Below are 27836 nucleotides of genomic sequence, written 5' to 3'. Positions count from 1 at the left end.
TTCATTTTCCTCCCCGTTCTTTACTCGTGCATCAAAGCATCCAAACAATTTAATTTGTGGTCCTTACTTTGTGTCTTCAACTCCACATGTAAGTTTATCACGAGGATGTAAAACAACAACAACAACCTGCTTGGCTTGCCTCGCCATGAATCACAGCCAGGAGGTCATCTTGCTGTGTATCAGCAACTATGTTCTCAGTACAGCTATGTGACCTGAAGTGGCAGCTGCATGCACAACCACCAAAATAGTAGGGGCTAGAGCTTTCTGCTGCCTTCTCGGCCCCAATCCGGCTTGCCCAGCCCTTTCCTCCCACTGAGCACCAGCCAACTGCAGAACCCAGAAAGACCCAGCCCCACGCTCTGAGAATAAAGGCCGTAGGCCCACCACACCTTCCCCGTCCTCCCCGGGAGCCCTGGGTGCGAGCAGAGAAAGGAAGGTTCCGGGGACACTGTGAGGACGCACGGCGTGATTAGGGGACGCAGGCCACCCATTGCAGGGCAAGCCCCGGCCCAGCGGGGAATGCACACACCCCGGGACAATCTGGCCAGCCCACCGGGCACCCGCACTCTAGGCTCAGCTAGGAGAGGGCACGACGGGATCGGGGCACCTAGGGTTCCAAGCACCCTGACCCTGAGGGGGCGCGCCTCACCTGTGCGGGCCGATCGGCACCCCGGCCTCTCCAGTGCCCGCGCCCCTCCCACGCCGTGCGCCCGGGGCTCCTAGGGACCCTCCGGGGACGCCCAGGCCGGTCCTGGCCACCACTCACTTTCTGGATCCGCTTCAGCGCCATGGGGCAGGCGGCGGGGGCTGCGGCGGGTCCGCGGGTCCCGGGCTGCCGCCTCGCGGGGCTGCTCGGTGTGCGCCCGGGCGCGGTGCGCGAGTGTGCGGGCGGCGGCGCCGGGCTCTTTTGTTTCCGCCTTCGCTGCTGGGAAGGAGCCTGCGCCCTCCCCGCCGCGCCCCGCCCGCCTGGCACACTGGGAAGTGTAGTCCCAGGCTCGGCCTCTGCCGCCTGCGCGGACGTCGTCCGGTCACCCGTGGGTGACAGCTGCGACCTGGTTGCTGCTCCCTGCAGCCACTCTGCAGAGCCAGGTCCCGAATCTGCAAAACCGGTAGAGCAGGTGAGCTGTCGCTCTTAGGAGCTGCTGCAATCCACGGAGAGCTCCTGCTCGCACAGACCCTGCAGAGGATCTTAAGTTCCTTTGCAGATATTTCTGTCTCTTCTTTGCTCGCCCCTGGGGGCATGAGGAGTCTTCCTCAATTGCATTCTACCTTTTTTTGAGGGAGGGGGGCGGAGGGGACAGGGTCTCTCACAGAAACCCAGGCTTTTCTTTTTGCCTTTTTGTCTTCACCTCCCAGCAACCGGATTGCAGACAGCTTCCAACACAGACAACCCTTACTTGGTCTCTGGCATCCAGACTGAGGTCCTCGGGTTTGGACAGCAAGCAGTTGACCCATACTGAGCTCTCCTGTAGGCCTTTTGCTTGTGCTTTGAACCGTGACTTCTGGGCTCGGCACCAGCAGAATGGGTTTTCGCTTTGGTCAGTCTCAGATTTCTGATGGCTATGGCCAGTCTTAGGTTTCTGATGACTAAAGTCAACGCATTCCTTATCTGAAGTGGTTCTGAATTCCATTTTGCTTCTCAAAATACTCATTGTCCTAGCTTCCATAGTGTCGCTGCAGCTGCATCAGCCACTTCCGTGAAGTTCTGTTCTCGAGATTTGCAGCGAGAACTAACCTCTTGAGACCACAGGAGACCAACCTCATGCCCTCTGCACGAGCTAGAGTTGGGCTGAAGCACAAAAGAGGCTGAGGGACTGGGCTTTGCAGAGACCCACTCAAAGCAGTCCTGCTCTGTCGGCCTATCAGTCTGCTTTCCTGTTTCCAGGTCGTCCTCAGCTTCCCTTTCCCATGGCATGGGCCCCTTGCAGTGCGCGCGCACACACAGACACACAGACACATAGACACACACACACACACACACACACACACACACACTTGTGGAAGCCAGAAATTATTTCCCAGGACCTGTATATATCTTGTATGCTCATTAGGATCAGGGGCTTGCCGATTGGCCCAGGCTCTCCAGATTATCTGCTGACGTCACCTCCCCAGCACTGACTTTACACACAAGCCCCACCATGCCTACATTTTTACACCACACGGGGGTGGGGAGGTGGAACTGGGGTCTTCATGCTTGCTGATCAACACATTACAGGCAACATCTTCCACCCACCAGCCTTAATGTACTTCTTGTTTCATCTCCTGGAAGAGAAGAGTGGCATTAATGCAGTTTATCTTTTTGGCTAGGGGATAGACACACACACAGTGAACCAAACCAGCTTGGGAGTGATAGAAAGTACTCTTCATCAAAAGGTCTCCCAGAAAACGCCAGCTAAGTCCTGCCTTCCTCAAAGAGCTGTACAGAGGCTAGCTGGATGTGTGAGCCACCATCCTTGTGCTCCAGGGCCGCTAGCACACTCTCCAATATTGCTGTAGATAGGAAACTTTTGTATCAAAGTCACCGAGGGTACGAGACATGGACCCCATGTTTTCTCTCTTCCAGGAGGTTCTACAGACTGCTCAAAGAATCACTGATTTATGCTCTTCTTGGGAGTGCCCTTATAAGCAGAGTCGGGATGTTTAGTCTGGTGTTGGGCCCCTGCTTCTTTCAGTGTTGCATTCCCATGTTGATGGCTTTCCGATGTCAGAACTGAAGCCATGGCCACCTGCTACCATCATGGGAAAGCATCACTTCGTAGTAACTTGTTGCCAGGGAACTGAGACAAACCTTCTTCCTGCAAGACGACTCAGTGTTTCGTACTAACCAACTACAAAAATAACAAAAGCAAACCATCCAGTATGGACATGGATAGGAAACCTCATTTCAAAGTCACTGAGGGTTCAGGACATGGACATCAAGTTTTCTCTCTTCCGAAAAGCCCTACAGACTGCTCAGAGAATCACTGATTAAATCGGCTTGTTCCATAAAGTTGTAGACACCCAAAGCCCCATCACTTTGCCCCATTTGTGCAAAGTGCCCATCACAATTTGTCACCACCATAGTCCTTCCAGCTGTCATTGATGAATGCTTTGTGGTTTCATTCATGGCATAGAAGGACTTCTTGCCATTTAACCGACAAACTACTTCATATTCTTCTAGACATAACTCAATAACTCACACCCCAGGAGGCCTCCCCTATCTGTTCATCAAGGTGGGGAGGAGAAAAGTAGAGTGAGGGGAAAGGAAGAGAGGAAAGAAAAGGGAAGAGAAGGGATATTAGTCAGGATTCCTTAAAGGAACAAGTATAGTAGACACATATTAAAAGGGGACCCACCGCACGTGGTGGTACACCCCTTTAATCCCAGTACTTGGTGGGCAGAGGCAGGTGGGTTTCTGAGTTCGAGGCCAGCCTGGTTCCCAGAATGAGTTCCAGGACAATCAAGACGAACACAGAGAAAAACAAAAAAGGCAGGGGAGGGGGTGGGGGAAGGGTCTGTTAGATTGGTGCACAGGATATGGTCCATGAAGCCCAACAATGGTTGTCACACACAGGAGAGTCCAAGAATCTGGTCCATGAGGATGGATGTCTCAGCAGTACCGATCTGGTCTAGGGGCATAGAGGATTCCTGAGGAGATGCTGGACTTTTGCTGTGTGTTGGAAGCCCAAAGTAGTTGGATCTAATATTGGTGAAGGAAGAGGATAGAGTACTTGCCAGCAAGAATGATGGCAAACCAGGGGAAAACCAATGTCCTTCTATCATGGCCTTTTATCTAGGTTTCCATCAGAAACAGCCCACATTTAGGGTGGGTCTTCCTGCTTCAAATAATCTGTCTAAGAAAACCCCTCCCTTGAGTGCCCGCTTGTATTTAGTTTACTATCCACTCAAGCTGACAAACAAGATTAACTAGCACAGAAGAAGGGGGCAGGGGAAGACAGGAAAGAAGAAAAGGAAAGAAAAGGGCTGAACTCAAAGAGTTGACTCACCTCTAACACACTTTCTGTCCCTATGTGGATACAGGGACAGGGTGTGTGACATTCTTCCACAGAAATCAGGACAGGTCATATTCTGAAGAGCCAGTGCTTAGTAAACAAGGGACGGGATGAGTTAAAAGAAGACACCATCACCATGCTTGCTTCCAGGTCCTTCTGAGAATACATGCAGTGTCACCTTAAGTGACATAAAGCGTGGAGTGCAGATCTGAATGCATAACAGAATAAACAGAGAGCTTTTAGAAATGACCAATGTCCAGGCCTCCAAGAAGACTCCCTGAAGCACGTGGCACACAGGAATGAATCTGGTATAGTAAATATATATTAAAAGGGGATTCAGTGACCCTTGAGCTTTAGCATGGTTGGTACTGTGGATCACAGTTTCTTACATCCTTGCTCTGGGATGGGGTCCAAAAAGGGATGTTTCTAACAAATTCCCTGCGATGTTGCTGCTGCATCTGGACCACATGCTAACACCCACTGCTCTGGATCTTTCCAGTTCCAAAGATGGTCCACGAGGCAAACAGTGTCTGCATCACTTTGAGAATTTGTTCAGAAGGAACAAGTGTCTTGAGCACTATGGCAAACATGCATCTGACCTTGCAGTCGAGTAAGATCCTAGTTGCTTTTCTCATTGCTACAGCAATGGCAACACAAGGAGGGAGGGTTTATTTTCACTCACAGTTTGAGAGAGGTTATTCTGGATGGAAGGCATGGAGAGGGCAACTGTCTATATTGTATCCACAGTCAAAAAGCAGAGAGAGCTTGGCTTCCTCCTTGTTATTCAGGGGATGTCTTTGTGGGCTATAGTCCACTGGCTATAGTCCCAGCCCTAGGGAAGTGGAGGCAGGAATATCAGGAGCTCAAGTTCACGTCATCCTTGGATACATGGTGAGTTCAAAGCTACATGAGATCCTGTCTCAAAACAAAACAAAAACAAAGACTTAAACTTAAAGACAGGGTCCACAGACCTATTATTACTGGAACCATGGCCTATGGAGGGTCGTCACTTGAGTTTACCAGAAACATAGGCTCTTGAAACTTAGCTCAGACCTTCCAAGTTATGCTAAACATACGGAGCCTAGAGTTTAAATTCCCAGCACCACAAACACACAGTCCCCCCCCGAAAAACAAACAAACAAACACACAGAGAGAAAGAGAGACTAGCTTAATGAACTATCTTTTTTTTTAAGGTAGCAAGTATTGGCAAGGCAGGGCAGACTGTCTTCCTCACACATAGCTGATGGGAACATGAAATGGTGGCGTTCCTCTAAACGCTAAACACTGAGTTAGCAAGAGTAGCTGAGATGGCCAACCACACAAAAACTCGCCCATGAGTATTCACCCTGGCATTTTTCATAATGAAAACGTACAAACAGAAAAATCCATTCACTGCCAAATAAAAATAAGCTATGTGGCCCACTGTAGTGGAGAATATTGTTCTGCAGTAACATGGAATAAATGTTCCAGTGTGCCGGTGAGGAGTCCGGTCACAGAAAAATTACATGCTGTGTGAGCCTGTTTATGTGAAGTGTCCAAATGGGATGAAAAGTAGATTAGAGGCTGTCAGGGTTCTGGGAGAAGGGCTGGACATGCTTAGAAGAGATTGGGAATGGGACTTGTCTGGAGATAATGAAATCGTTCTAAAATTAGATTATGGCTATTGTTACAGAACTCTAAATACGCTTGAAATCATGGAATTGTTCACTTGAGCTTCAGGATGCATAATTATATCTCAATAAAACTGACACAAGGAAAGGATGCTCTAGGCAGTACCCTCGGATTTGAATTTTTAGGTGTCATTACAATCACCCTATCCCCTAGATTCTTCCCCAGGGCCATCCCTATCTGTCACATTCTCAAAGTTTGTGGTTTTGTATTTTTATCTCAGTAAGAAAAGAACTAAGAGCCTCAAATCCCTCACATCAGCCAACATCTATAAAGTAAGAAGAACGCTAGTGGGGAAATTTGTAGTCATATTTGAGAAACCCCAGGGGAAGCTGAGAATTCAAGGAGTATGGAGGTGAGAGGCGAGTCAGGCACTTGCAGGGCTAGGGGCCAGCCCAGGCCCAGAGACCCCCCCCCCCCCAGCAGCTCAGCTCTGCGGGCTCTACTGGCCTCAGTTCCCGAGGGCTTGATTCAAGTAGCCCCAGAACAGAGCGGATCCTGGGTCTCTCTTTCTCTTTCTGTGTGTGTGTGTGTGTGTGTGTGTGTGTGTGTGTGTGTGTTGAACAGGCTTTCCCTCCTTTGAGTGGAACTGGCCAAAGTGCTCATCCAAGGAGCAGTCTGTCTCTGCCTCCCTGGTTGCTGAGGTTCCCAGCTCAGACTCGGCCTCTCATGCTTGCTAGATTAAACCATCTCCACATTCCTGGATGCAGGATCTTGATGGAGACCTGTAATGATCCAGAAACTGAATGGACGAGATTGACAGGTTTAGAGAAACCTTCAAAGAAGATCCGTGAACACATGGAAGAGGTGACCAAAGAGCTTTCTGAAAACAGGTAGGGTGGGTCCACCAAGACACACGGACTGTTTTCAAGGACCTTGGAGGAAGTGGTATGGTAGGCAGAGTCAGATAGATATCCAAGGTCTGTACAGCCATGGCGAGGGAGAGGGGGTACAGGGGTGGGGGCAGAGGGAGCCTGAGCTACCAGGACTGACACTAGCTTCACCCTTTCTGCAATGGAAGTCACTTGACTTATGATTGTGGATTTTGCATCTCCTCCATCTAGTCTCCGTGGAGAAGTAGCTCTCTTCCCAAATGCCTGAAGCTTTTTGTGTCCCCTGCCAGAGGCTGTGTTGCCCAGCAGTTATCCTTGCTTGGAGCAGGCTACCCAAAAGTTGTCTCCACCCATGGGTGCTTTCTTTGGACTGAGCAGAGTCCTCATTTGCCCCGGGGCAGCTCTTAGCTTCTAGGCCACCCAGGCCTTCATATACAGCAGAGTCTTTTCCTGCTTGTGGTTTAGAAGTCCCAGAGCGGCAAAACCAGAATCCCCAGGAGGCAGGGCCTTTAGCAGGAGAACTGGAAATGGCTGGTAACAGGTGTTTGGCTCACATACATACAAGCATCATTTAACATTCATGTGTTCCCAACAGCTGCCTGGGGTGTTGGCTTGTGAATCCCACAGTGTCATCTGCAGGCCAGAAAACTTTGGGGGAACATCCTTAGGGAGAGGCCCTTAGCTGTATTTATAGAGGCAGTGTTGACTGAGGTCCTATTTGAAATTGTTATAGAATTGAAATTCGGGGCGGGGAAGAGGGTAACTGGAGCCTTCTCGGGAGCAATGAGCTCCCTTCTGGAGTGTTTCTGCCCGGTGCTCCTTACTGTCTCTCAAGACTGCTCCTGCCTGTGGTCACTCCTTCCTAATGTAAAAGTTTTGAGACAGCAAACACATGTTTAGATGTTTTTGTTGTTGTTGTTGTCTTTTGTTTTGTTTCCTTTTTGTTTTTATGTATTTATTGAGGGGTTTTTTTGTTTTTTTTTTTTTGTTTTTTTTTTTTTAACGGATAGGGGCTGGAGAGATGGCTCACAGGTTAAGAAAATTGACTGTTCTTTCAATTCCCAGCAACCACATGGTGGTTCACAACCATCTATAGTGAGATCTGGTACACAGAAACACATGCAGGCAGAATGCTGTATAAATAATAAGTAAATAAATAAATCTTAAAAAAAAAAAAACTACAGCTTTAAAAAAAATAATGGATGAAGTCTCAGAAGGAAACTCCTATCCGTGTCCCTAACTATAATTCATTATAAGAAAGTTGTCACAAGCCAGGCGCGATGGTGCACGCCTGTGATCCCAGTGCTCAGGGAGGCAGAGGCAGGAGGATCACTGTGAGTTCAAGGCCAGCCTGGCCTAAAAAGAGAGTCCAGGACAGCCGAGACTACAGGGAGAAACACTGGCTCGACAATCCCCCCACCAAAATGAATGGATGGATGGATAGATAGATAGATAGATAGATAGATAAGAAAATAGTCATGAGCTAGGTGTGATGGTGCATGCCTATGAGCCCAGCATGAAGGAGGCAGAGGCAGAAAAACCAGGAGTTTAAGGCCAATCCTGGCTGCATATTGAGGGAAGCGTAGCCTGGATGAGTCTCAGATTCAAAAATGAACAGAGGAAAGGAGGGAAGGGAAGGGGAGGAGGAGGAGAGATTGGGAAAGGGGGTTGAGTTCTAAGTAGCCTTTCTCAAACAGGGCTGGTGCCTCACCCATCTTTGGCACAGTGCCCAGTGGACAGGCTCCTGGCAGTCCACCCTGAGGCAGGGAGCCCATTCTTACAGACGTAAGGTGTGAAGAGGAGGAACTGGGACTGGGTGGTAACGGTGGACAAGGCTTGAGATCTGTCCCTCTCACTCTCTCGCCAAGGCTTGAGATCTGTCCCTCTCACTCTCTCGCCATTGGAAGTCTTAGAGACACCGGCTTGGTAGCAGCCTCCTTGTCTGATGGTGAGAGGTAACTTAGTTTCAAAACATATTGCTACAGATTCTGGATTCCTAGGGGAGCTTGTTACAGCAGGTGGCTTCTGGCCTCAGTCAGTAAAGAGCTCACCAGCATTACTGAGTTCAACCCGCCAAAACTCAGGCTGGGTCAAAGGCTGGGTGTGGTGGTGCACTATTGTAATGTCGGCCTTGGGGAGGCAGATCCCTGGGGCTTGCTGGCCTGATCAGCCTAGCCTAATCAGAGCCCTCGAGCAGAGAGAGACCTTGTCAAGAAAAAGGGGGTCTGATGACTGCGGGAGGAGAGCTGGGGTTTGACTTTTGGCTTCTGCACCCATGTGAACCCACACGTGCATGCTGATATACACAATATACATATATAGAGAGAGACAGAGAGACAGGGCGGGGGGCAGAGGGCACTTCTAATACTTAAACAAGTTTGGAAACCTCTTACTTGGCCCACAATCCTTGTCAAAGGGATTTTTTTTTTCAGTTTCACTAACGATTTCTCCAGTACCTGGAAGTCTTGTGACCTCCACAGGAACTTTCACAACTCTTCTTTGGTGTGAATCTCTGTGTTGGGTTACGGTATAAATCCTCCCGTCAGAGCCTTTCGACCTGATCCCGACACTGGAACATTCTGAGAATATCTCCTCGGTAAAACTAACGCATGTAGCCATTCAATAAATAGTCTTTGGTGCCACGAATGATTGCCTGCATTGCTCTTTCTTAGAGTTGTGCAGGCCAATTTATTACAGTTTACCAGGAGAGGGGGTGTTAGTAACCTCAACCCCCACTACCAAGCTGCAATAAACAGTAATTCTCGGAGAGTTGTTGAACAAGTCTACACGACACAACCCTTTAACAAACAAACCCGCTTCCAAGAGCCCTGAGTCATAGCTGCCTGTGTTTGCTGCAAAGCCGAGCAGGATCTAATTATGAGCAATAGACGTGGAACTGACTTGATCATCAATTAAGAGAGTGGAAGGCTACAGGAGTCACCCACTCACCAGGACCTTCATGAAACTGTAGAAGGGAGTAAATACTCCTCTGTGCCATAGGGATTCGGTCGTTAGACTTAGCCAGGGAAAACATAGTTCAAAATGTATATCCTGATGTCATCCTTTAAAACAGTTAATGTATTTGTTTATTCTCTGTGCATGAGTATATGTGCATTTGTGTGCACATGACATGGTTCCACGATGGAACCATGGCTTCCTTCCTTCCGTCCTGTGGCTTCTGGGGACTAAAGTGAGATCTTCAGGCATGATGGAGATGCCTTCGCCTGTTATGCTCTCCCATGTCATCTTGTTCCCCTCCAGCAGCTTCCTATGCTTCTGCTGTCTGGATATTTACTCCCCAATATCCTTCCTCTTCCATTCTCCTCTCCTTCTCTCTCCCCGTCCATCCTCTACAACCAGACCTGCTGTTGGGAGATGGTCTTGTGCACTGTGTATTGAGATGTTCATTCCTGGGCCCAGCGATCTGATTACAGGCATTGTCATTTCTATAAAGAATCTCTCGTCTCAATGTTGTGTAAAAATTGTTGTCCATCATCTCTGACTGGTCAATAAAGAGCTGACCGGCTGATAGCTGGGTGAGAGAGCAGAGGAGGAAGGACTTCCAATCCCAGTCAGGGGTTCTCAGGAAGGGGATAAGAGGAAGAGGGAGAAGTGAGAAAGAAGAGGTGGCCACTGAGGGGTTCGCTGTGAGGACAGGCAGATGTAGCAGGGGCAGCCAAGGCAAGACTAAGATGGCAAGTAGCATGGGGCACATGGCTGGGAAGTAGCCAGGCTAGTATAATTGGGTTAGAATAGACCAGTATCTGCCCAGCTGCAGTGCTTAAAGCTTATTAATAAATAAAAAGCAGGCCTCTGGGTTATTATCTGGGAGCTGGAGCTCCCAAATATAATGGAACGGGCAATAGAGAGAGCTGCTACTTAGCATATTTCTACAACTTTCAGATACTTTTCACTCAACCCTCAGGACACCAGATGCTGAATGCACTCCTTCATCCTCGGAACCCACACCTCAGGCCTTCAGAAGAGGGGAACTCTGGCAAGCTCCACTTACTGAACCTTCAGGACATTATGCTCATGAAACACACCACTCCTGAACTGGTTTCACACAGGATGCCACTTCAAGAAGTACCTCTGGATTGCAGCCTCTCCTACCTCAGCAGGAAGGGTGTGTGTGTGTGTGAGTGTGAACACAGCTGTAGTCTTCACGTCTTCCGATGATCACCTCCTTCAGCTGGTGTGAAAGCCTCAGGCCACTGGCAGGTTTCAAGGCATGAGAAGCTCTTGGAATAGTTTTTAGATGTTTCTAACAATATACTCTGAAGACGGTGGGGTGGGGGGGATGCGAGAGAGGGAGAGAGAGCTCAGCTAAGGAACTGTAGGATCCAGGACTCTGAATCTGAAGTAGGCTCTGTGGGTTTTACATCTTTATGTGGCTATAATTCCCAAAACATAAAATCCATCTCTTTAAAACATGCATTCACTGTTTGCCTTTTATTTGTTTGCGGTTGTTTTGTTTTGCTTTGTTTTAGCATTTTATATTCATAGAGGTGTAAGCCTGGAATGCTTTTACCAACTGAATTTACACACGTTTGCCTGAATCTCTGGCCAGCTCTGTGCTGGGTCTTACTCGGGAGGCTTTCCAGTTGTGTGGATGGGCCTCTTTCCTCCTCAATTTACCTAGACAAATGGGTTTCGATGGCAAGATCAGGATACCTTGAGTTGACTGAAGTCTCTGGGCAGGCTTTGCCTCCACCTCCTGCTGTGCGTTAATGTCCCTAAAGAACGGATCAAAACTGAACAGGAAAATATGTGATCTGTTTCTGACTCTCTTTCTCTCTTCCTCCGTCCCTCCTTTCTTCCATCTGACCGTCCCCCTCCCTTCTTCTCTCTCTGTCCTAGGGTCAAACTCTGGCCTCATCAGCCTAAACAAGCGCTCTTACTACTAAGTCACATCCCCAGCTCTTCTTTGAGACATCTGAAGTCCTCTCTGACTGACCCTAAACAGGAAGTTGAAGTAGGCTCTATAAGGCAGGCAAATTCCACTTTCTTGTGCATGCCAGTCATTTTCATGACAGACCCAGTTAGCAGAGAGTAATCCGTTTTTAGGGACCCTCAGGTTTAGGGCTGGATTTGGGGGTTGATGTCCCTGCATTCAGAGCAACAGATATTTATAGCATGGTGCCTAGGAATAAAACTTGGCACTGACTTTTCCTGAAACCGTGTGACACATAAATTATTGTTCTTATGCATCTAAATACAGGTGCATTTCTCCCAGGACTGGAGACCATGGACAGAGCAAATGCATTATTTCTGTACCTTCTTTTGCTCAACTGTGGAGGGTTTCCTATTGGTATAAAATAGAGCTGCCTACTTTTTTTTGAATGGCTGCTCTTTCATGCCGCTCTGGGCTATGATTTGTCTTATCTGACCTCCATTCGTTCACTTTTAGGCATCTCTTTCACTTGCAATTACACACACGCACAAAACCCATGTAATAATTTTAATTATGTCACTTACAATTGAATAGTTCTTTTGTTTGTTTTAGTTTCTGTTCATTTCGTTTGTTTAGTTGGTTGATTTGGTTTGGTTTTTGTTGGAGACAGTTTCTTCAGGTAGTACTGGCTGTCTTCGAAATTGCTCTTTACACCAGGCTGGCCTTGAACTCACAGAAGAAATCTGCCTGCTTCTGCCTCCCTAGTGCTGGGCTAAAAGGCATGTGCCACTACCTCCCAACATGAATAAATTCTTGGGATGGATTTTTAGATGTGGAGTTTCTAGGCCAAATAATATACAAATTTTAGATTTTTAAAGGTAGTGTTATGAAATCCTTCACAAAGACTGACACATTTTTTTTTTGAAGTCTCATCTGAAATGTCATTATTTTCTTGTAAAAATGAGAGGTGGGCCTGTGAGTACTCTGGACTGCTCCTGCAGGTTCTCCCAAGGCAGCCTTCCATAAAGGCACAGGCCTCTCGGTTTCTTTCAGCTCTCATTGCTGGGCCTTCACTACAAACACAGAAAGCATAATGGCAGGGTTTGGTGGTACACACACTTGGGGAGGCAGTGGCAGGTGGGTCTCTGTGAGATTGAGGCCAGCCTTGTCTAGAAAGCATATCTGGGACAGCCAAAGCTACACAGAGAAACCCCCTGTCTCTAAAAAATAAAACCCATAAATAAATAAGTAAATAAAAGCATACTGGGTACTGCAAGCACTGGAGGGGGGAAAGGTTTCCCTTTTCACACAGGACCATGGGCAGGGATGAGAGCTTAACAGACATCTCAGAGGAAGACAGCTTCTCTCTTTGGTTCCTCTGAAAGCCTTGAGGAAGCAGGAATGGTCATGAGTGGGGTCTTGGCTGTTCTTTTCTTTAGATACACTGGGAACCCAGCAGCAGTGGTCAAACGTCTGGTGACCATTTGAGCCAGTGACTGCACTGTAGGTATGAGGGAACAAAGCTCTGGAGGAGCAGAAAGCTTGTGAGGAAAAGGGCAGAGGCCAAGGCATCAGGGTTCTTGCCCTGTCTTCTTCATAATTGTTTTTCTTTCACTGCACCGAATCCCTAGTGTCAGCTCGGGCAAAGGTGATCTCATTCATGAGCTGTCATCCTGTCCCTATACCTATTTTCCATCAGGAGAAGACATACAGGGCACATCACACCTTGGATGCAGGAGAAGATTTGCTTTGCTGAAATGAAACTCCCACATCCCTCTATTACGTCATATCATCCAAGTTTAAAAAAAAAAAAATCTCCTAAATCAGTCAAGAGAAATGCCCAAGAGAGGCAGAAGCCTGGAAGCTTCCTAAAGTCATGGATCACAAGTCGGAAAGTATGTCAGGGGTCATATGGTCTCAGACTGTAACTGACCGAAGAATCCCTAGACAAGGGAAGTAAGGCTTAGTACAGGGAGGAACTAGCTGGGGGAAGGCGGTTGGCTTCTTATTCTCCTCCTCAGAATGAGCCTGTTTGCCGCCCTTGTAGCACCACCCTTCAGTCTGTGATTATTATCAAGAGTTGTATAAAATAAATAGAACTCTTCATTTACTTACATTCTGGAAGGGTCTTGTTGGTGGGGTCCATGTTGTCAGGAGAGAGAGAACCAAAAACCACCTCCACCAACAACAAAGCAAACAGAAATCGAGAACAATGGCAAACCACAGACCACAGGCGCTGATGACCATGAGGGTTGAATGGATCCTTCCACAAACAGTCTTGATGTGAAACCACAGTCTGGCCAACGTCTTGATTCCAGCAAGATCCTGGCAAGAAGCCTTGCTGGCCGGATTCCTGGCTGATGAAAACTGTGAGCTAATGATTAATGATAGTTGAAGCTGCTGTATTTTGGGCAATACTGATATAATATACAAAAATAGAGAAGTAGCCTGGAGTGGTGGTCTATGCCTGTCACCCCAGCAATCAGGAGGTGAAGACAGAAGGATGGTGCAGAGGGCAGCTTAGACTGCATGGTGAGTTCAAGGGCATCCTGACTGCGTGTCAGATAAACAAGGGCTGGCAGGTATATCTCCCTGGCAAGATGTTTTTCCCACAAGCCCCAGGATTCAACTCCCCACCATTAAAATGAAACAAAACAAACAAAAACCAAACCTGCAAAGCAGGGCAAAGGGAATGCCTCTATTGGTACAGTGTCTGCAGGGCAAACAGAAGAACCTGAGTTAGGATCCCAGCACCCACAGAAAAGACTGGGAGTAGTAATGGGTGGCTGAACCCCGTTGCTCTGAGGAGGCAGAGGCAGCTGGATCCATGGAGCTTGTCTTGTTCGTAGACATACATGCAGGCAAACACCCATACACACGAAATAAAAATAACTTGGTGGAGAGCGACAATGGGGGACAGCCAGAGTCAGCCTTGGGCTCCACAGGAACACTTACGCACATGCACACATCCACATACCTTCATATACGCACAAAAACAGAACCTTACACCAAAACCCCCCTCCAAGCTCTCCTTCTTCCATCCTCTTCGCCACCTTTCCTTTGCTGTGTTTGCTTCTACATCAGTCCTGCTATCCTCATCGGAAGATGCTTTCTTTCCTCTGGCCTTCGTCTTTGTCTAGCACTGAGTGAAAAAAAAAGAAACTACAAGCAGTTCAATTTTTGGAGTCAGAAAGAACTGGGTTCGAATCCCAAACTGTCTCAGAAGCAACTGTGTGAAACTGGATACATTACTTGGCTCCTCCAAGGTTCACCTGGGTTCGCTGGTACAGAACAGCTACCTGCTGCATTTTGCCTGGTCAGAACTAACAGCCTCTTTGGCAACGCTAGTAACCCTAGTAACCGTAACAACCACTGGTGAACCTCACTCAACTGATGCTAACTTTTCACTGTCGAATTTAGCCTGCAGCCTGCACAGCTCCATCTGCTGGAAGATGCCTGCCTCCTGGCTGACAGTTCCTCTGTTCTCACAGCCTTAGGAATCAAAGAAAAGACACGAGGGAAGATGAGCCCTCTGTCTTGCACAGCTGTGCCTCCTAGAACTGAAGAGACCATATTTGCAGTTCACAGTTGCAGCATTTCTTTGTGTTAGCCTCCAGATCACCACAGCGAGCTTTGAGCATTAGCTCATGGTGAGGGTGGAGGCTTGGCTCCCTGAGAATCTGAGTGGAAGCACCCGGTGTCATAATCTTATATATAGAAACCCCAAAGATGCCACTTTAAAGCCATTAGGACTGAGAAATGGGTCCAGCAGAGTGACCAGGTGTAAAGTTCCCCTCCCCCAATCAGAGGTTTTGCTGTATTTCTGTACAATAGTGAATTATCTGAAATAAGAATCAACAATGCAAACCATTTACAGTAGGCACAAGGAAACCAAATGCCTAGAATATATTTAACCGAAGAGGTGAGAGGTCTCACACATACATATAAACACTTACAAATATTCACACATACAGACACATATACACAAATACATAAACATACACTAATACACATATGCACATGCACACATACACATGCATACATAACACATACACATATGTACATGCATATAGGCACATACACACACGCATTGACACACATATAGACATAAACACACATACGTACACATACACTGAAAGACATCTGCTTGTAGAATGGATGCGTCAATGTTCTTAAAACACTAATCAGTGATACGAAGACTTGATGAGATAATTTTTTCACAGAAGTAGGAATGAGTCGTAATCATTATGGGGGTAAAAGCCAGTCACACAGCACACAACATAATAGACAGTGTTAGAATCCTCTGCCTTGAGAACATGCTACAAAGTCATAGCCATCAAAACAGGATGGCACCATCATAAATAAGACAGAACACAAAGACAAGGCTGTGCTCTCACCCACAGTCAACTGGGGGCTTTTCTTGTTCCTTTTCTGAGACAGGCTCTCATGTGGATGATCTTGAACTCACTGTGTAGCTGAGGCAGATCCTCCTGCCAAGTGTTGTTTGTATGTGTGTCACCATACGTGATACCTAGCTGATTTTTGGCAGAGGTGCTAAGGACACGCACGGGAGAAAGGACAACTTTCTTCATTTAGATTTATGAATATTCATTTTGTTCTTTGGGGTTTATAATTCAGCTCTCTTACTGTGTTGCATAAATGGTTCTGTCTAATTTCTGTTTCTCTTTGATAAACAGTGGCCCATCACATCTCTCCTTTCTGCTTTTAAATTATTTATTTTATAACAATGACTTTATTATGTATGCATGTTTGGTTAACATTTAATAATTATTCACAGTACTGTGCTTCATTATGGCAATTTTATACACATATATAATGTATTTTGATCATATTCACACACTACCCTCTCTTGTCTCCTTCCTGCTAACACTCTTTCTGTCCCTAGCTAGTCTCCCCTCTACTTCCATGTCATTTTTCTTCTGCTTTTAATGATTCAGGGAGTTTCATTGTTTCCAGGACATGGGTCAAGATCATCTCCCTTTCCCAGTAACAGTAACTGCCTGGGGATCCTAAGGGTGGTTTGGCCTTGGGAATCCCCTCCCCCATAATAGGTTTCACTATATTATCACTCTTACTGGTTAGCCACACTGTCTTCCTCTGTGCCCCTTTCTCCTCTGGCTGGACCTTTTCCTCCCCACAAATAGCTCCCTTCTCTGTCTTATCATTTAGGTATGTAGAGTTAAATCTAGAACTTGAGTACAAAAATCTTGGATTTCCTCTTTTAATACTTCCATTACCCTCTCTAGTTCCCTTACCTTTCCTTTTAGACTTTTTCCTCCCCTCATAGAACCCCCTCTACTTTCACAGTCTCTCTGTTTCTCTGTTTCTCTGTCTCTCTGTCTCTCTGTCTCTCTGTCTCTCTGTCTCTCTGTCTCTCTCTCTCTCTCTCTCTCTCTCTCTCTCTCTCTCTCTCTCTCTCTCTGTGTGTGTGTGTGTGTGTGTGAATCTAGATCATGCATATGAGAGAAAATACCCAATACTTATGAGTCTGGCTTTACTGCATTTACCATGATGCTCTCCAGTCCCATCACTTTTCTGCAAATGACAGGAATTCATTCTTCTTTCCTTTCCTAGTGGGTGTGTGGCACATTTTCTTCCATTCATCCAATGGAGCACTCCCCTAGCATGTGAGGGGTTCTAGGTTCAATAACAAGCACCATCTCACAAAGAAGGAGGAGGAGGAAGGGAAGAGAATGGATTCTTGATTATCACTGGTGAAGAGGGAAATTAGTATAAACATACAAAACAGAAGCATGTTCTTCAAAAGAATAAAAGCAAAACTATTGTATGGTCCAGCACTCGCTTCAGCACACCCAGTCACAGAAAGACACCTGTATGTGAAATCTAAAACGGTTCTCATAGGAATTGGAACTGGAAGGCAAGGTGGGTACCAGGAGCTGAGCTGAAGGACAGATCAGTGGATTCCACTTTACAGTGATGCCTTCCCATGATTCAGCACTAGGGGGTCAGAAGAATCCTGAGGCCAGGGCCAATCTGAGCCACGTGGGGAGACCCTGTCTTAATCAAAACAACAAACAACAAACAAAATCCCCAGAGTTAAGCACAGCCAAACCCAGATTAAGAGATGTCTCATGGCTTCACCAGGCAAGCTCTATACTGAGTATACATACAGTTCTCAGCGTGGCCCTTCCAGGCCCTCCATTTACCAAGGTCCCATGCCCTACCCCATCAATGCTTCCCAAAGGCATGGTTATATGCTCCAAATTAGTGGTCAGTCAAGTTTCTAGTGTCTTTAGTTCTATAGCTTTCTGTACATTAGGGATTTCCTATTTGTCTTTCAAAATGCTTCCCATTCCCCAGAGCTATGTCTAAGTCCATCTTTTCCACTGAAGACTTGTGATTTCCTCCAAATGAGTTTGCCCTCCTCACCTCAGACTTCGTTCTACGTACATGCAGTGTTCTTTCCTGTGGTATTTCCCTACAACTATTTATTAATAGTTAGAGTTTTTGCCTTACCCTTATTACTGGTTATACCTACTTTCCCATGAATCTGCTTATCTACTTAATATACCTTCTATAAGAAGGGGTTCTATAAATGCACAACTCAGGATCCATAAAGCTCTACCGATGAGGCGGCTGTGTAAGGTATATCTCTCTAAATACCTGGAAGAAACAACCCTTAAAGGATCAAGGCACCTGTCAAAGAGATGGAGGCTAAACAGAATTACAAAAGCACATTACATTACTAGTCCATCACAGAAATAATCCTTATCTGTGTCTCAAATAATTGATCTGTAATCAGAACCTACTAACATCCTATTAAACATTGTGGTGCCAATGCTGAAAACTTTAATAGGATTTTGAATATATCTCAAAGTCAATAGAACTAATCTCATATGGCTGCAGAGCACACAGCTCAGTTTTTACCTTTGTGACAAGTTTAGATGTTTGCTGAACAAAACAAGAGGCGGAGCAAGAAACCAGCTGAAAGGGATTAAAGAGGAGGAAGGACTTTAAATTGAGTATTTAAGATACTCAGAGAAGAACAGATTAGCTCAAGCTCCCGCCTTAGCTTAGGCTTCAGCTCCTCAGCTCCCTGGCTTTGGGGGCTTTGAGTTTAGCAAGTCTTTGACCTTGAGTTTTTTGGCCTTTTCCTCCTGGGCTGTCAGTTGAGTAAGTGAGCCTTTGGGGCTTTTTCCATCTGGACCTGAGCTAAGTAGGAAGGTCAGCTGGGTGCTTTCTCTGCCTCTCTGAGCCAGCAGATTTTCACTCCAGCATCTGGCTCCTGAGTCTTTATTGGTCAAATAGAATGGTTGGGATTTTCATTTTTTGTGTGTGATAACAGATGTACACAGGCATCAAAGTAGCACTTGCTACACTGTTAATGTAGACTTTATTTTGTATCTGTTACAGTTCACTTAGAAAAGGAAATGCTGGTGGTGGTGGTGGGGACAAAAATAAAAATAAAAAAGGGAACACCATGTGTCACTTAAAATTCCTTCAGTGATGCCTAAGGCTTGGGCACTAGATTAAGGTTACCTACTTCTCTGTTTCTCTTTTTAAACTGTGACATATTTAGACATTTGGAAAATGTAGAAATTATGCGAGCGACCTCCCAACTGTATGCCTACCACTTGTATTTAATGTGTATGTGTGTATATATATATTATATAATATATTATGTATATGTTATATGCAATGTATCATATATGTTATATAATGTATTGTATATATGTTATATATAAGGTAATCAACGGCAGAGATAAAGCTATGCTCATTATACTGCTTTCTAAAGAGATAGCCCCTATGCCACAGTTTTGTGTGACCCCTTTTTGAAAGGATTTATTATTTATTTGTGGGTGTGTGTTGCATAGATGTAAATGTGTATGGGTTTGTATGTGTACGCGCAGGTGCCCTTGGAGGCCAACAGAGGGAGTTAGGGTTGCAGGGAGTTGAGTCATGGGGCATGGGTTCTGGGGACTGAACCCTGGTCCTCTGTAAGAGTTAACAAGCCCTCTTAACTGCTAACCCATCTGTGGTGGTTTGAATAAAAATGATTCCCATAGGCACACAGAGAGTGGCACTATAGGAGGTGTGGCCTTATTGGAGGAAGTTTGTCACTGGGGATGGGCTTTGAGGTTTCGAATGTTCAGCCTGGCCCAGGGTCACTCTCCCTTCTTGCTGCCTGAATGAGGATCCAGACGTAGAACTCTTCAGCTGCTTCTCCAGCATCATGTCTGCCTGCATGCTGCCTTGACAATAATGGAATAAACCTCTGAATTGTAAGCCAGCCCCAATTCAATGCTTTCCTTTATAAGAGTTGCCATGGTCACGGTGTCTCTACAGCAATGCAACCCCAACTAAGATACTATCTCTCTAGCCCTGTGTTTATGATTTTTTTTTAAGTTAAAGACTTGGTTTTGCTCTGTAGCTCAGGCTATTCCCAAAGATGCAACCCTCCTGCCTCAGCCTCCACTTTTGTGAGGAATGTAATCTTGTACCACCAGACTAGGCTCTGTCCATAGTTTTTATAATTTTGATGCACATTCCTGAACACATATCTGTAGCTATTATCACTGATTATAATATTATTACTTTAAGATACCACATTTACCGACTTACCAGTTTCTTTTCTTGCACAACGTTTTAGGGACTCGTTTGATGCATATGAGCCTGTTAAACAATTTAAAATGCTTGATGTTTTATGTAAACATCACACAATTTATCCATTACCCCAGTGGTTCTCAACCTTCCTAACGCTGTGACCCTTTAATACAGTTCCTCATGTTGTGGTGAGCCCCAACCATAGAATTGTTTGCATTGCTACTTTGTAATTGTAATTTTGCTACCATTATGAATAGTGATATAAATATCTGATATGCAGGATATCTGATATGGGAGCCCCAGGGGGTCATCACCCACAGGTTGAGAACCCCTGTACTAGCTCATTTGGCGGGGGGGAGGGGAGAGTTTAATTGTTCGGGCTTATGCTGCCTACTCCCAAAGTGGCATTAATGACTTTTGCTTTCTAACTCACACAACCGAGCAAAGATCCTTCTGAGGACAACTCTGTGAAGTTGGTTCTCTCCTTCCACCTTTATGTGGATTGCGGGGATCAAGTTAGGTCATCAGGCTTTTCCAGCAAGCCCTTTTACCCTCCCAGCCATCGCACTGGCCTGAGCAAGGGGTTTTCTGGATGAAACTCTAGACGTAAAGTTCCTGGATTTTACAGTCCACTCATCTCCATCGACTCTGGAAGAACGATTTGTTCAACGTGTGGCTCCAGCTTAGATTGCTCCTCCTTGTTCAGAACTAAGTATGACTGTCTAAACTAAGAGCTTTGCTTGGGTACGCTTTACCTCACTGGTCTTTTGATTGTAAATTATGGTTTCCAGGTTTATGCTTTTACGTTTTTGGATTTTTGTTTTTGATTTTCCTTTGGTGTGTACGTGTTACATATCTGTGTGTGTATGTGTTCCTCATGCTTGTTCATTGTTTTTGTTTGTTTGTTTGTTTGCTTCCAGTGTTTTGTTTTATTCTGATTTGTCTGGTTTGGTTTGGTTTGGTTTTGGTTTTTAGAGACAGGGTTTCTCTGTGTGGTCTTGGCTGTCCTGGACTCGTTTTGTAGACCAGGCTGGCCTGGAACTCATAGAGATCTGTCTGCCTCTGCCTTCCTGAGTGCTGGGATTACAGGCATGCAGCCCTGGTGTGTGTTAATGTGTCTGTCTGAGAGAGAGATAGAGACAGAGAGGGAGAGGGAAAGAAGTCATGGAGTTGGATGGGTGAGAAGAGGGAGAGGGTCTGGGTGATGAGGGAGGAGAAATCATACCAGAATATACTATATAAAAATTTTTATTTCAAAAATACAAAACAATAATTTTGTTTTGTTTTGTTTTTGAGAGAGAGAGAGACATAGATTTTTTTGTGTAGCTCTAGGCTCTCCTGAAACTAGCTCTGTAGACCAGGCTAGCCTCAAAATCACAGAGATCTACCTGCCTCTGCCTCCCGAGTGCTGGGGCGAAAGATGTCCACCACCCCCTCCCAGCTACAAAACAATAATTTAAGAAAACGAGACTCAGTATGACTAGAGTGTTCTGATAATCAGACGCGCATTCACTGGCATCTGAACTGTTATATTTAAGCCAGCAATTTCCTGGTCCCTCGGGAAGAGAAGGATCTTCCACCTGTCAGCTGTCCCTGCATGCACAGCTTCTGCTGTTTAGAATGGCATGTTTGGGGGTGGGGGTGGGGCTCAGAGGTTTTCTTTTTCCACCATATGGATCTGGGGATCGAACTCAGATTGTCAGTCTTGGCAGCAAGCACCTTTACCAGCTGAGCCATCTTGCTGGCCCTTCCGTTTTTAGCCTTATTCTTCGTTATACATTCTGCATATTGGATGCAAGTTTTAAATATTTATGTAATCAAATTCCCCAGGGATCTACACAATCAACTCTTTCCCTTTTGAGTTTGTGGGGTTTTTGGTGTCTTATTTAAGAATTCTCTCCTCATCTCAAGGTCATTGAAGGATTCTGATGTTTTGTTCTGTTTCGTTTTCTAAAACCTTGTTTTTGCTTGAGTCCCAGGTTGGCCTTGAAATCTGGCTGTCCCTGCTTCATCTCCTGAATGCTGAGTTACAGCATAGTTACAGGTGTATGTCACCAAACCTAGCTTTTCTAAGCACTTGAGTGGTTGCACTTTATTTCTGAATTGTTGTCGGGAATGGATGTAGCAGAATGGTCCAGGAAACCAGTCTATCATTTTTTTCCCTGTGATGGACAGTTGATGTCCATCACTGTGATGTCCTGTCACTGCTTAAGCTCTGTAAATCTTCATGTATCTCTGCCCCTTTCTCTGGGGCACACTGAATCATACTGCTTCGGTTACTTTAGGTTTAAGTTCTATTTGGCTTATTCTTTATTCTTCGAGACAGGGTTTCACAGTGTAGTTCAGTCTGGCTCAGAACTCACCATGCAGCCCAGGCTAGCATCAAATTCAGTAATCCTCAGTCTCAACTGTCATATATATAGATATGTCATATATCTATATATATGACACACACACACACACACACATGTAATGTGGGAATGTGCACACGTGCATGCTGATGGGTGTGCACACCTCCTAGAATAATCGGCGATGCACACCACCTTGCCTGGCTTTTTATATGAGTGTTAGAACCCCAAAGTTATGTCCTCATGCTCACACAGCAAGCACTTTAATGACTGACTCATCTTCCTGACTCCCTTGTTTGCTTGCTTTTAACTTAAAGTTTAAGTTTTCTCCATAAAATTCTGTGTATCTTTTGTTCTATTTATGACTTTTCTCCATAAAATTCTGTGTATCTTTTGTTCTATTTATGACTTTTCTCCATAAAATTCTGTGTATCTTTTGTTCTATTTATGTCCGGCAATTTTGGTCTGTTGTAGTCAATCATTATCTAGATTGTTGCTGCTATTGCCTACGTTCATAGCTCCTAGACTTTAAGAATTTAACTGGCTAGGTGGTGGTTGGTAGCGTTTGCCTTCAATCCCAGCCCTTGGGCGGCAGAGGCAAGTGGATCTCCATGAGTTCGAGGCCAGCCTGGTCTACAGAGTGGTTCCAGGACAGCCAGGACTACACAGAGAAACCCTGTCTCAAAAAAAAAAAAAAAAAGTTAACTGATCTTGGTATCTGTTATAGTTCAGCTCTTGAATGCCATCCTCCCAAGACCCATGTGTTAAAGGCGTGGGTCCCAACCAGTGGAAGTGGTAGAATCCTTCAGAAAGGCACTTGGCTGGAGGAAATTAGGGTATCAGAGGTGCCATTGAAGGAGATGTTGAGACCCAGGTCCCTTCTTTTTTCTTTCCGCTTCCCAACTGGCTCCATGAACAGGCTCTGTTTGCTATGCATTCCAAGCATTATGTTCCATGCTGTCACGGGCTTGAAGCAACAGAGATGGGTCATCATGGAGTAAAAAACCTCAGAAATCGTGAGCCACCCCATCCCTAATCCCTTCTCCCCTCACCACACCACACCTTAGGAGCGCTAAGTTTTCTGTGTCCAGTTTTAATAGTTAGGTAATACTCCATGTTTGTGAGCAGAGAAAAAGTGCCGTCCTTTCCCATCTATCCAGTTTTGCTAAAAACTGAGGTTAATGACTACAGTGAAGTAAATGGTTTCACCAGAGAAGGCTACTCTTCGTTTGTTTGTCTGGTGCTGGGAATCAAACACAAGAAGCAATTATCTCCCAATCCCCAGGCTTCCTATCATAATGCTTGAACTACAGCTAAAAACTTCAAATTTCTTCTTTCTGCTGTTTGTTTGCTTCTCATTTCCATGTTAGATGTTTACCTCAGAAGTCTGTGATCTTTGGTTCTTTGTTCTCAGAAGTGACGGGTGGGTATACTTTAGGGGTCCCTGTGTGTGTCAACACTTTCTCTCTTTTCATGTCAGGATGGGGTGAATAAGAAGTTGGTGAGGGAAGAAAGTGCAAAGAAAGGGGTTCGTGTCTCCTTGTTTAATATGTAGAAGTCCATCCAGCCCCCGCTAGAGGTCTTTTTGTCCTGCCTGTTGTCATATGGAGCTCTGGGCTTGAGTCCTCCTGAACAGCGACATCTGCTCACAGTGAACCCTCAGAGGTCAGGGGAGGGGATGGTCACCTCATAATAAGCCTGATGGGAGATTTGTGGGGTAGTGCCCACAGCAAGCTAGGCAGAGATTAAACTCTGATGTTTCCAGTGCCGAGCCTCACACCTCCATGTCACACCCTTTGGACATGAGTATTCCTGATACTCTGGAGGCCAAGACAGGAAGATCTGTGTTTGAGGACAGCCCCAGCTACATAGGACAGCCCTATCTCAAAAACCAATAAACAGACAGAATTATACCCAATTCTTGCATTTTTATACAGTTCTATTTATCTCAATGTTTTGAGTTTTTAATAAAAGTTATTAATACAGAATATTGAAAATGAATGAATATTGCAGGTTTGTAATTTTCTGTAGACTTCTATTTTTCTAAGTAGTGTATTATTTTAAAATGAAAATGTTGGCTGGGGGGGTGGTTACCACCTTTAATCCTGGCATTTGAGAGGCAGAGGCAGATGGAGCTCTGTGAGTTCGAGTCGAGCCTGGTCTACAGAGTGAGCTCAGGACAGCCAGGGCTACACAGAGAAACCCTGTCTCAAAAAATCAAAAATACAAATGTTATTAACAGGGCCGAGCTGATGTTTGTGGTCTGCGTTGCTGCCTGAAGCCATGTTGATGTCCTTGGCCTGTGCTGCCACTCAGGGCCATGATGGTGTGTGTGGCCCACGCCACGGCAGAGGGTTGTGCTGGTGCCTGTGGTCCGTATTGCCGCCTGAGATCATGCTGAGGTCTTTGGCATGTGCTGGCACTGGAGACCATGTGGAAGTCCCTGATCCGTGTTCCCACTGACTGTAAGGCAGGGGCTACTTTTGCACTGGTATCGGTGACTGCAGACTCACAGTTGAGAAAGGGGGACTTAGAAGACATGTGACAACATCTACCCTCATACCCTCAACCCCCCAAAAGTAACAGCCTAGACAGAAAGCCATCAAAGAGAGCCCTTTAGAAACTGGATAGGATACTGAAGTGCAGCTCTCCGAAACTGATGGCTTCCGGTAGGGGTGGGAGTGGGGAAGGCCTCAGTGTTCTTTAAGGGCCAGCCGCTGTGAGTTTGACCATGCTCCAGAGAATATATGGGAAACACAAACTGAACTTTTTTTCTTCTTCTTCCTTTTTTGGGGAGGGGGGAGTCACAATGGTCGGGTGGCAGACCTGAAAGGAAGGAGAACTGAGTGTGATCAGGGTGTATAATGTGAAATTCCTAAATGGTCAGTGAAAATATTATGTTGGAAAAAAAGAAAAAAAAAGTTGTTTGCCGAAAAATGAGTGCAACTGAAAATGATGTTAAGAAAATTAAATCATTTTCCAAAAAGACACACACAGGAAAAAAGTGGTATTAAGATAGAAATGTTCTTATAAACCCTTTATCTAAAAATTTTAAAATATTATCCTATCTTCCAAAAGTATAGAGTCTCTTTGCATTTGTATTTTTGGGAGGGGGGTGAATCTGGAATTTGGCTTAAAGTTCTTCAATAGTGAACTATCTTTGGGTTTGTTGTTTGTTATATTTAATCTTAAGTGTTGTATATGAGGAGAATCTAACATTTTCCCTGGCTGGCTACCCAGTCACTTCAGCAACATCCTTTGAATGATTTTTCTTCCTTCCTTCCTTCCTTCCTTCCTTCCTTCCTTCTTTCTTTCTTTCTTTCTTTCTTTCTTTCTTCCTTGTGATGGCTTGAAATGATAACTTTTATGTTATCATTTGAATTAAGGTTCTTTCTAGGTTTCCCCCTATTGTTTCTTTTTAAATCCCCACTCCGTTTCCCACAGCATCTCACTTGTCACTTCAGCTTGATAACAGGTGTGACTGTCTGCCCTGCTAACGTAAGGTTGATAATAGCTTTGCTCCTTCTGCAGAGCGTCCCAGTATGCACTTCCTTCAGAAGCCTTACAGCAGCAATCTGTTCTCTTTCTTCACCTCAGTACCTTCAATCCGTCTCACGCGGTGTGTTAATCTGCAGAAGGCAGATGCTACCAAACACATCTAGGGTTAAATACACTTTGTAATAACAGAAACAAATAACAGAAATCACAAGGTTTTAAATTTGACAAAAGAAATTTACAAACTAACCAGAAACAAGCACGGCACACACTCAGTGAAGCGTTATTTTTTTCTTTTTTCTTTAGGATTTTACTTATTTATTTTATGTATACGGGTGCTCTATCTGCATGTACACTTCCATGCCAGAAGAGGGCTTCAGATCACATTATAGATGGTATAATGTGATTATATATTATATATATTACACATTATATATGAGGTACCATGTGGTCGCTGGGAATTGAACTCAGGACTCTGAAAGAGGGTAAGATGCTCTTAACCCAAGATGCTTCTCTAATGGCCATGAAACACTTAAAGAAATGTTCAGTGTCCTCAGTCATCAGGAAAATTCAAATCAAAACAACTCTGCGATTCTATCTTATACAGGTCAGAATGGCTAAGATAAAAAAAAAACTCAAGTGACAGCATGTGCTGGAGAGTTTGTGGAGAAAGGGGAACCCTTCTCCATTGCTGGTGGGAGTGCAAACTTGTACAACCACTTTGGAAATCAACCTGCTAGTATCCCAGAAAAAATAGGAATAGTTCTACCTCAAGAGCCAGCTATACCATTCCTGGGCATATATCCAAAAGAAGCTCCACCATACCACAAGGCACTTGCTTAACTATGTTCATAGCAGCTTTATTTGTAATAGCCAGAAACTGGAAACAACCCAGAAGTCCCTCAACCAAAGAATGGATAAAGAAAAGATTTACACAATGGAATACTATTCAGCCGTTACAAACAAAGGCATCATGCAGTTCGCAGGCAAATGGATGGAACTAGAAAAGATCATCCTGAGTGAGGTAACCCAGATACAGAAAGACACACACGGTATGTACTCACTTATAAGTGGATATTAGCCACGAAGTACAGGATAACCATGCAACAATCTACAGACCCAAAGAAACCAAGACGGGCCCAAGGGAGGATGCTTCAATCTCACCCAGAAGAGGAAATAAAAGCAGACATCTGAAGCAGATGTGAGAGGGCACTGGGTGGGAGTGGGAGTGGGGAGGGTAATTTGGATGAAGATCAAGTATAGGAAGAGGGGAGTTGGGAGAAAGAGGACAGAGAAGTGGTGGGGGCATCTCTGGGGCAGAGTTGCTCCTGGGAGTCTATTGGGGTGACCCTAGCTGAGATTCCTACAAGCAGGGGTTAAGGAGCCTAAAGTCACCACCTCCTTTAGCCAGGTGAGGCTTCCAGTAGAGGGAGGGGGACATCAACTCACCCATAAAACCTTAGACCCCACATTTGTCTTGCCTACAAGAAGTATAGGGATAAAAATGGAGCAGAGATTGAGGGAAAGGGCAAACAATGCCTGGCCCAACTTGAGAACCACCCCATGTGGAGAGAGACAACCCCTGACACTATTAGTTATACTCTGCTGTGCTTGCAGACAGGAGCCTAGCATACTGTCTTCTAAGAAGTGTCATATAGCAGCTGATGAAGACAGATGCAGAGACCCATAGCCAAACAATAGGCTGACCTCAGGACGTACTGAGGAAGGATAGAGAGAGCCAGAGGGGTCAAGGACACCATAAGAAGACCGACAGAGTAAACTAACTTGAGCCCATGGGGCCTCACAGAGACTAAATCACCAACCAAAGAGCATGCATGGGCTGGACCTAGAACCCCTACACAAATGTAGGGTGTGTGGCTTAGTCATCATGTGAGTCACTGGACAATGGGAGTAGGGGCTACCTCTGACATGGTTTCCTGTCTTTGGATCCCTTTCTTCTAGCTGGACTGTCTTCAGGACTCAGTGGGAGAGGATGCGCTTAGTCCTGCTGTGACTCGAG

The 27836-nt window shown here is 45.5% G+C and overlaps 1 protein-coding gene and 1 long non-coding RNA gene across 3 annotated transcripts in view; one reads left to right on the top strand and one right to left on the bottom strand.

The window, feature by feature from the left end:
• Ube2d1 (ubiquitin conjugating enzyme E2 D1) overlaps positions 1-940 on the bottom strand; it is a 29255-nt gene extending 28315 nt beyond the window's left edge. Inside the window, exon 1 of one of the 2 annotated variants that reach the window (XM_060369371.1) lies at positions 650-940. In XM_060369371.1, the coding sequence (XP_060225354.1) occupies positions 650-790 (141 nt within the window). In that variant the 5' untranslated portion in view covers positions 791-940. The remainder of the gene's footprint in view (positions 1-649) is intronic. The other variant, XM_060369372.1, reaches the window with a different exon arrangement.
• Positions 941-992: 52 nt separating this feature from the next.
• Positions 993-10923, top strand: LOC132648352 (uncharacterized). Its single transcript, XR_009586739.1, has 3 exons — positions 993-1118; positions 6371-6493; positions 10397-10923. It is a non-coding gene; the product is annotated as an uncharacterized LOC132648352 (long non-coding RNA).
• Positions 10924-27836: the final 16913 nt, after the last annotated feature.

The sequence above is a fragment of the Meriones unguiculatus genome, chromosome 16 (genome assembly GCF_030254825.1).
Source record: "Meriones unguiculatus strain TT.TT164.6M chromosome 16, Bangor_MerUng_6.1, whole genome shotgun sequence".
NCBI classification, from domain to species: domain Eukaryota; kingdom Metazoa; phylum Chordata; class Mammalia; order Rodentia; family Muridae; genus Meriones; species Meriones unguiculatus.
Note: the sequence above shows the minus strand (reverse complement) of the source record. Positions and strands in the feature narration are given on the sequence as shown.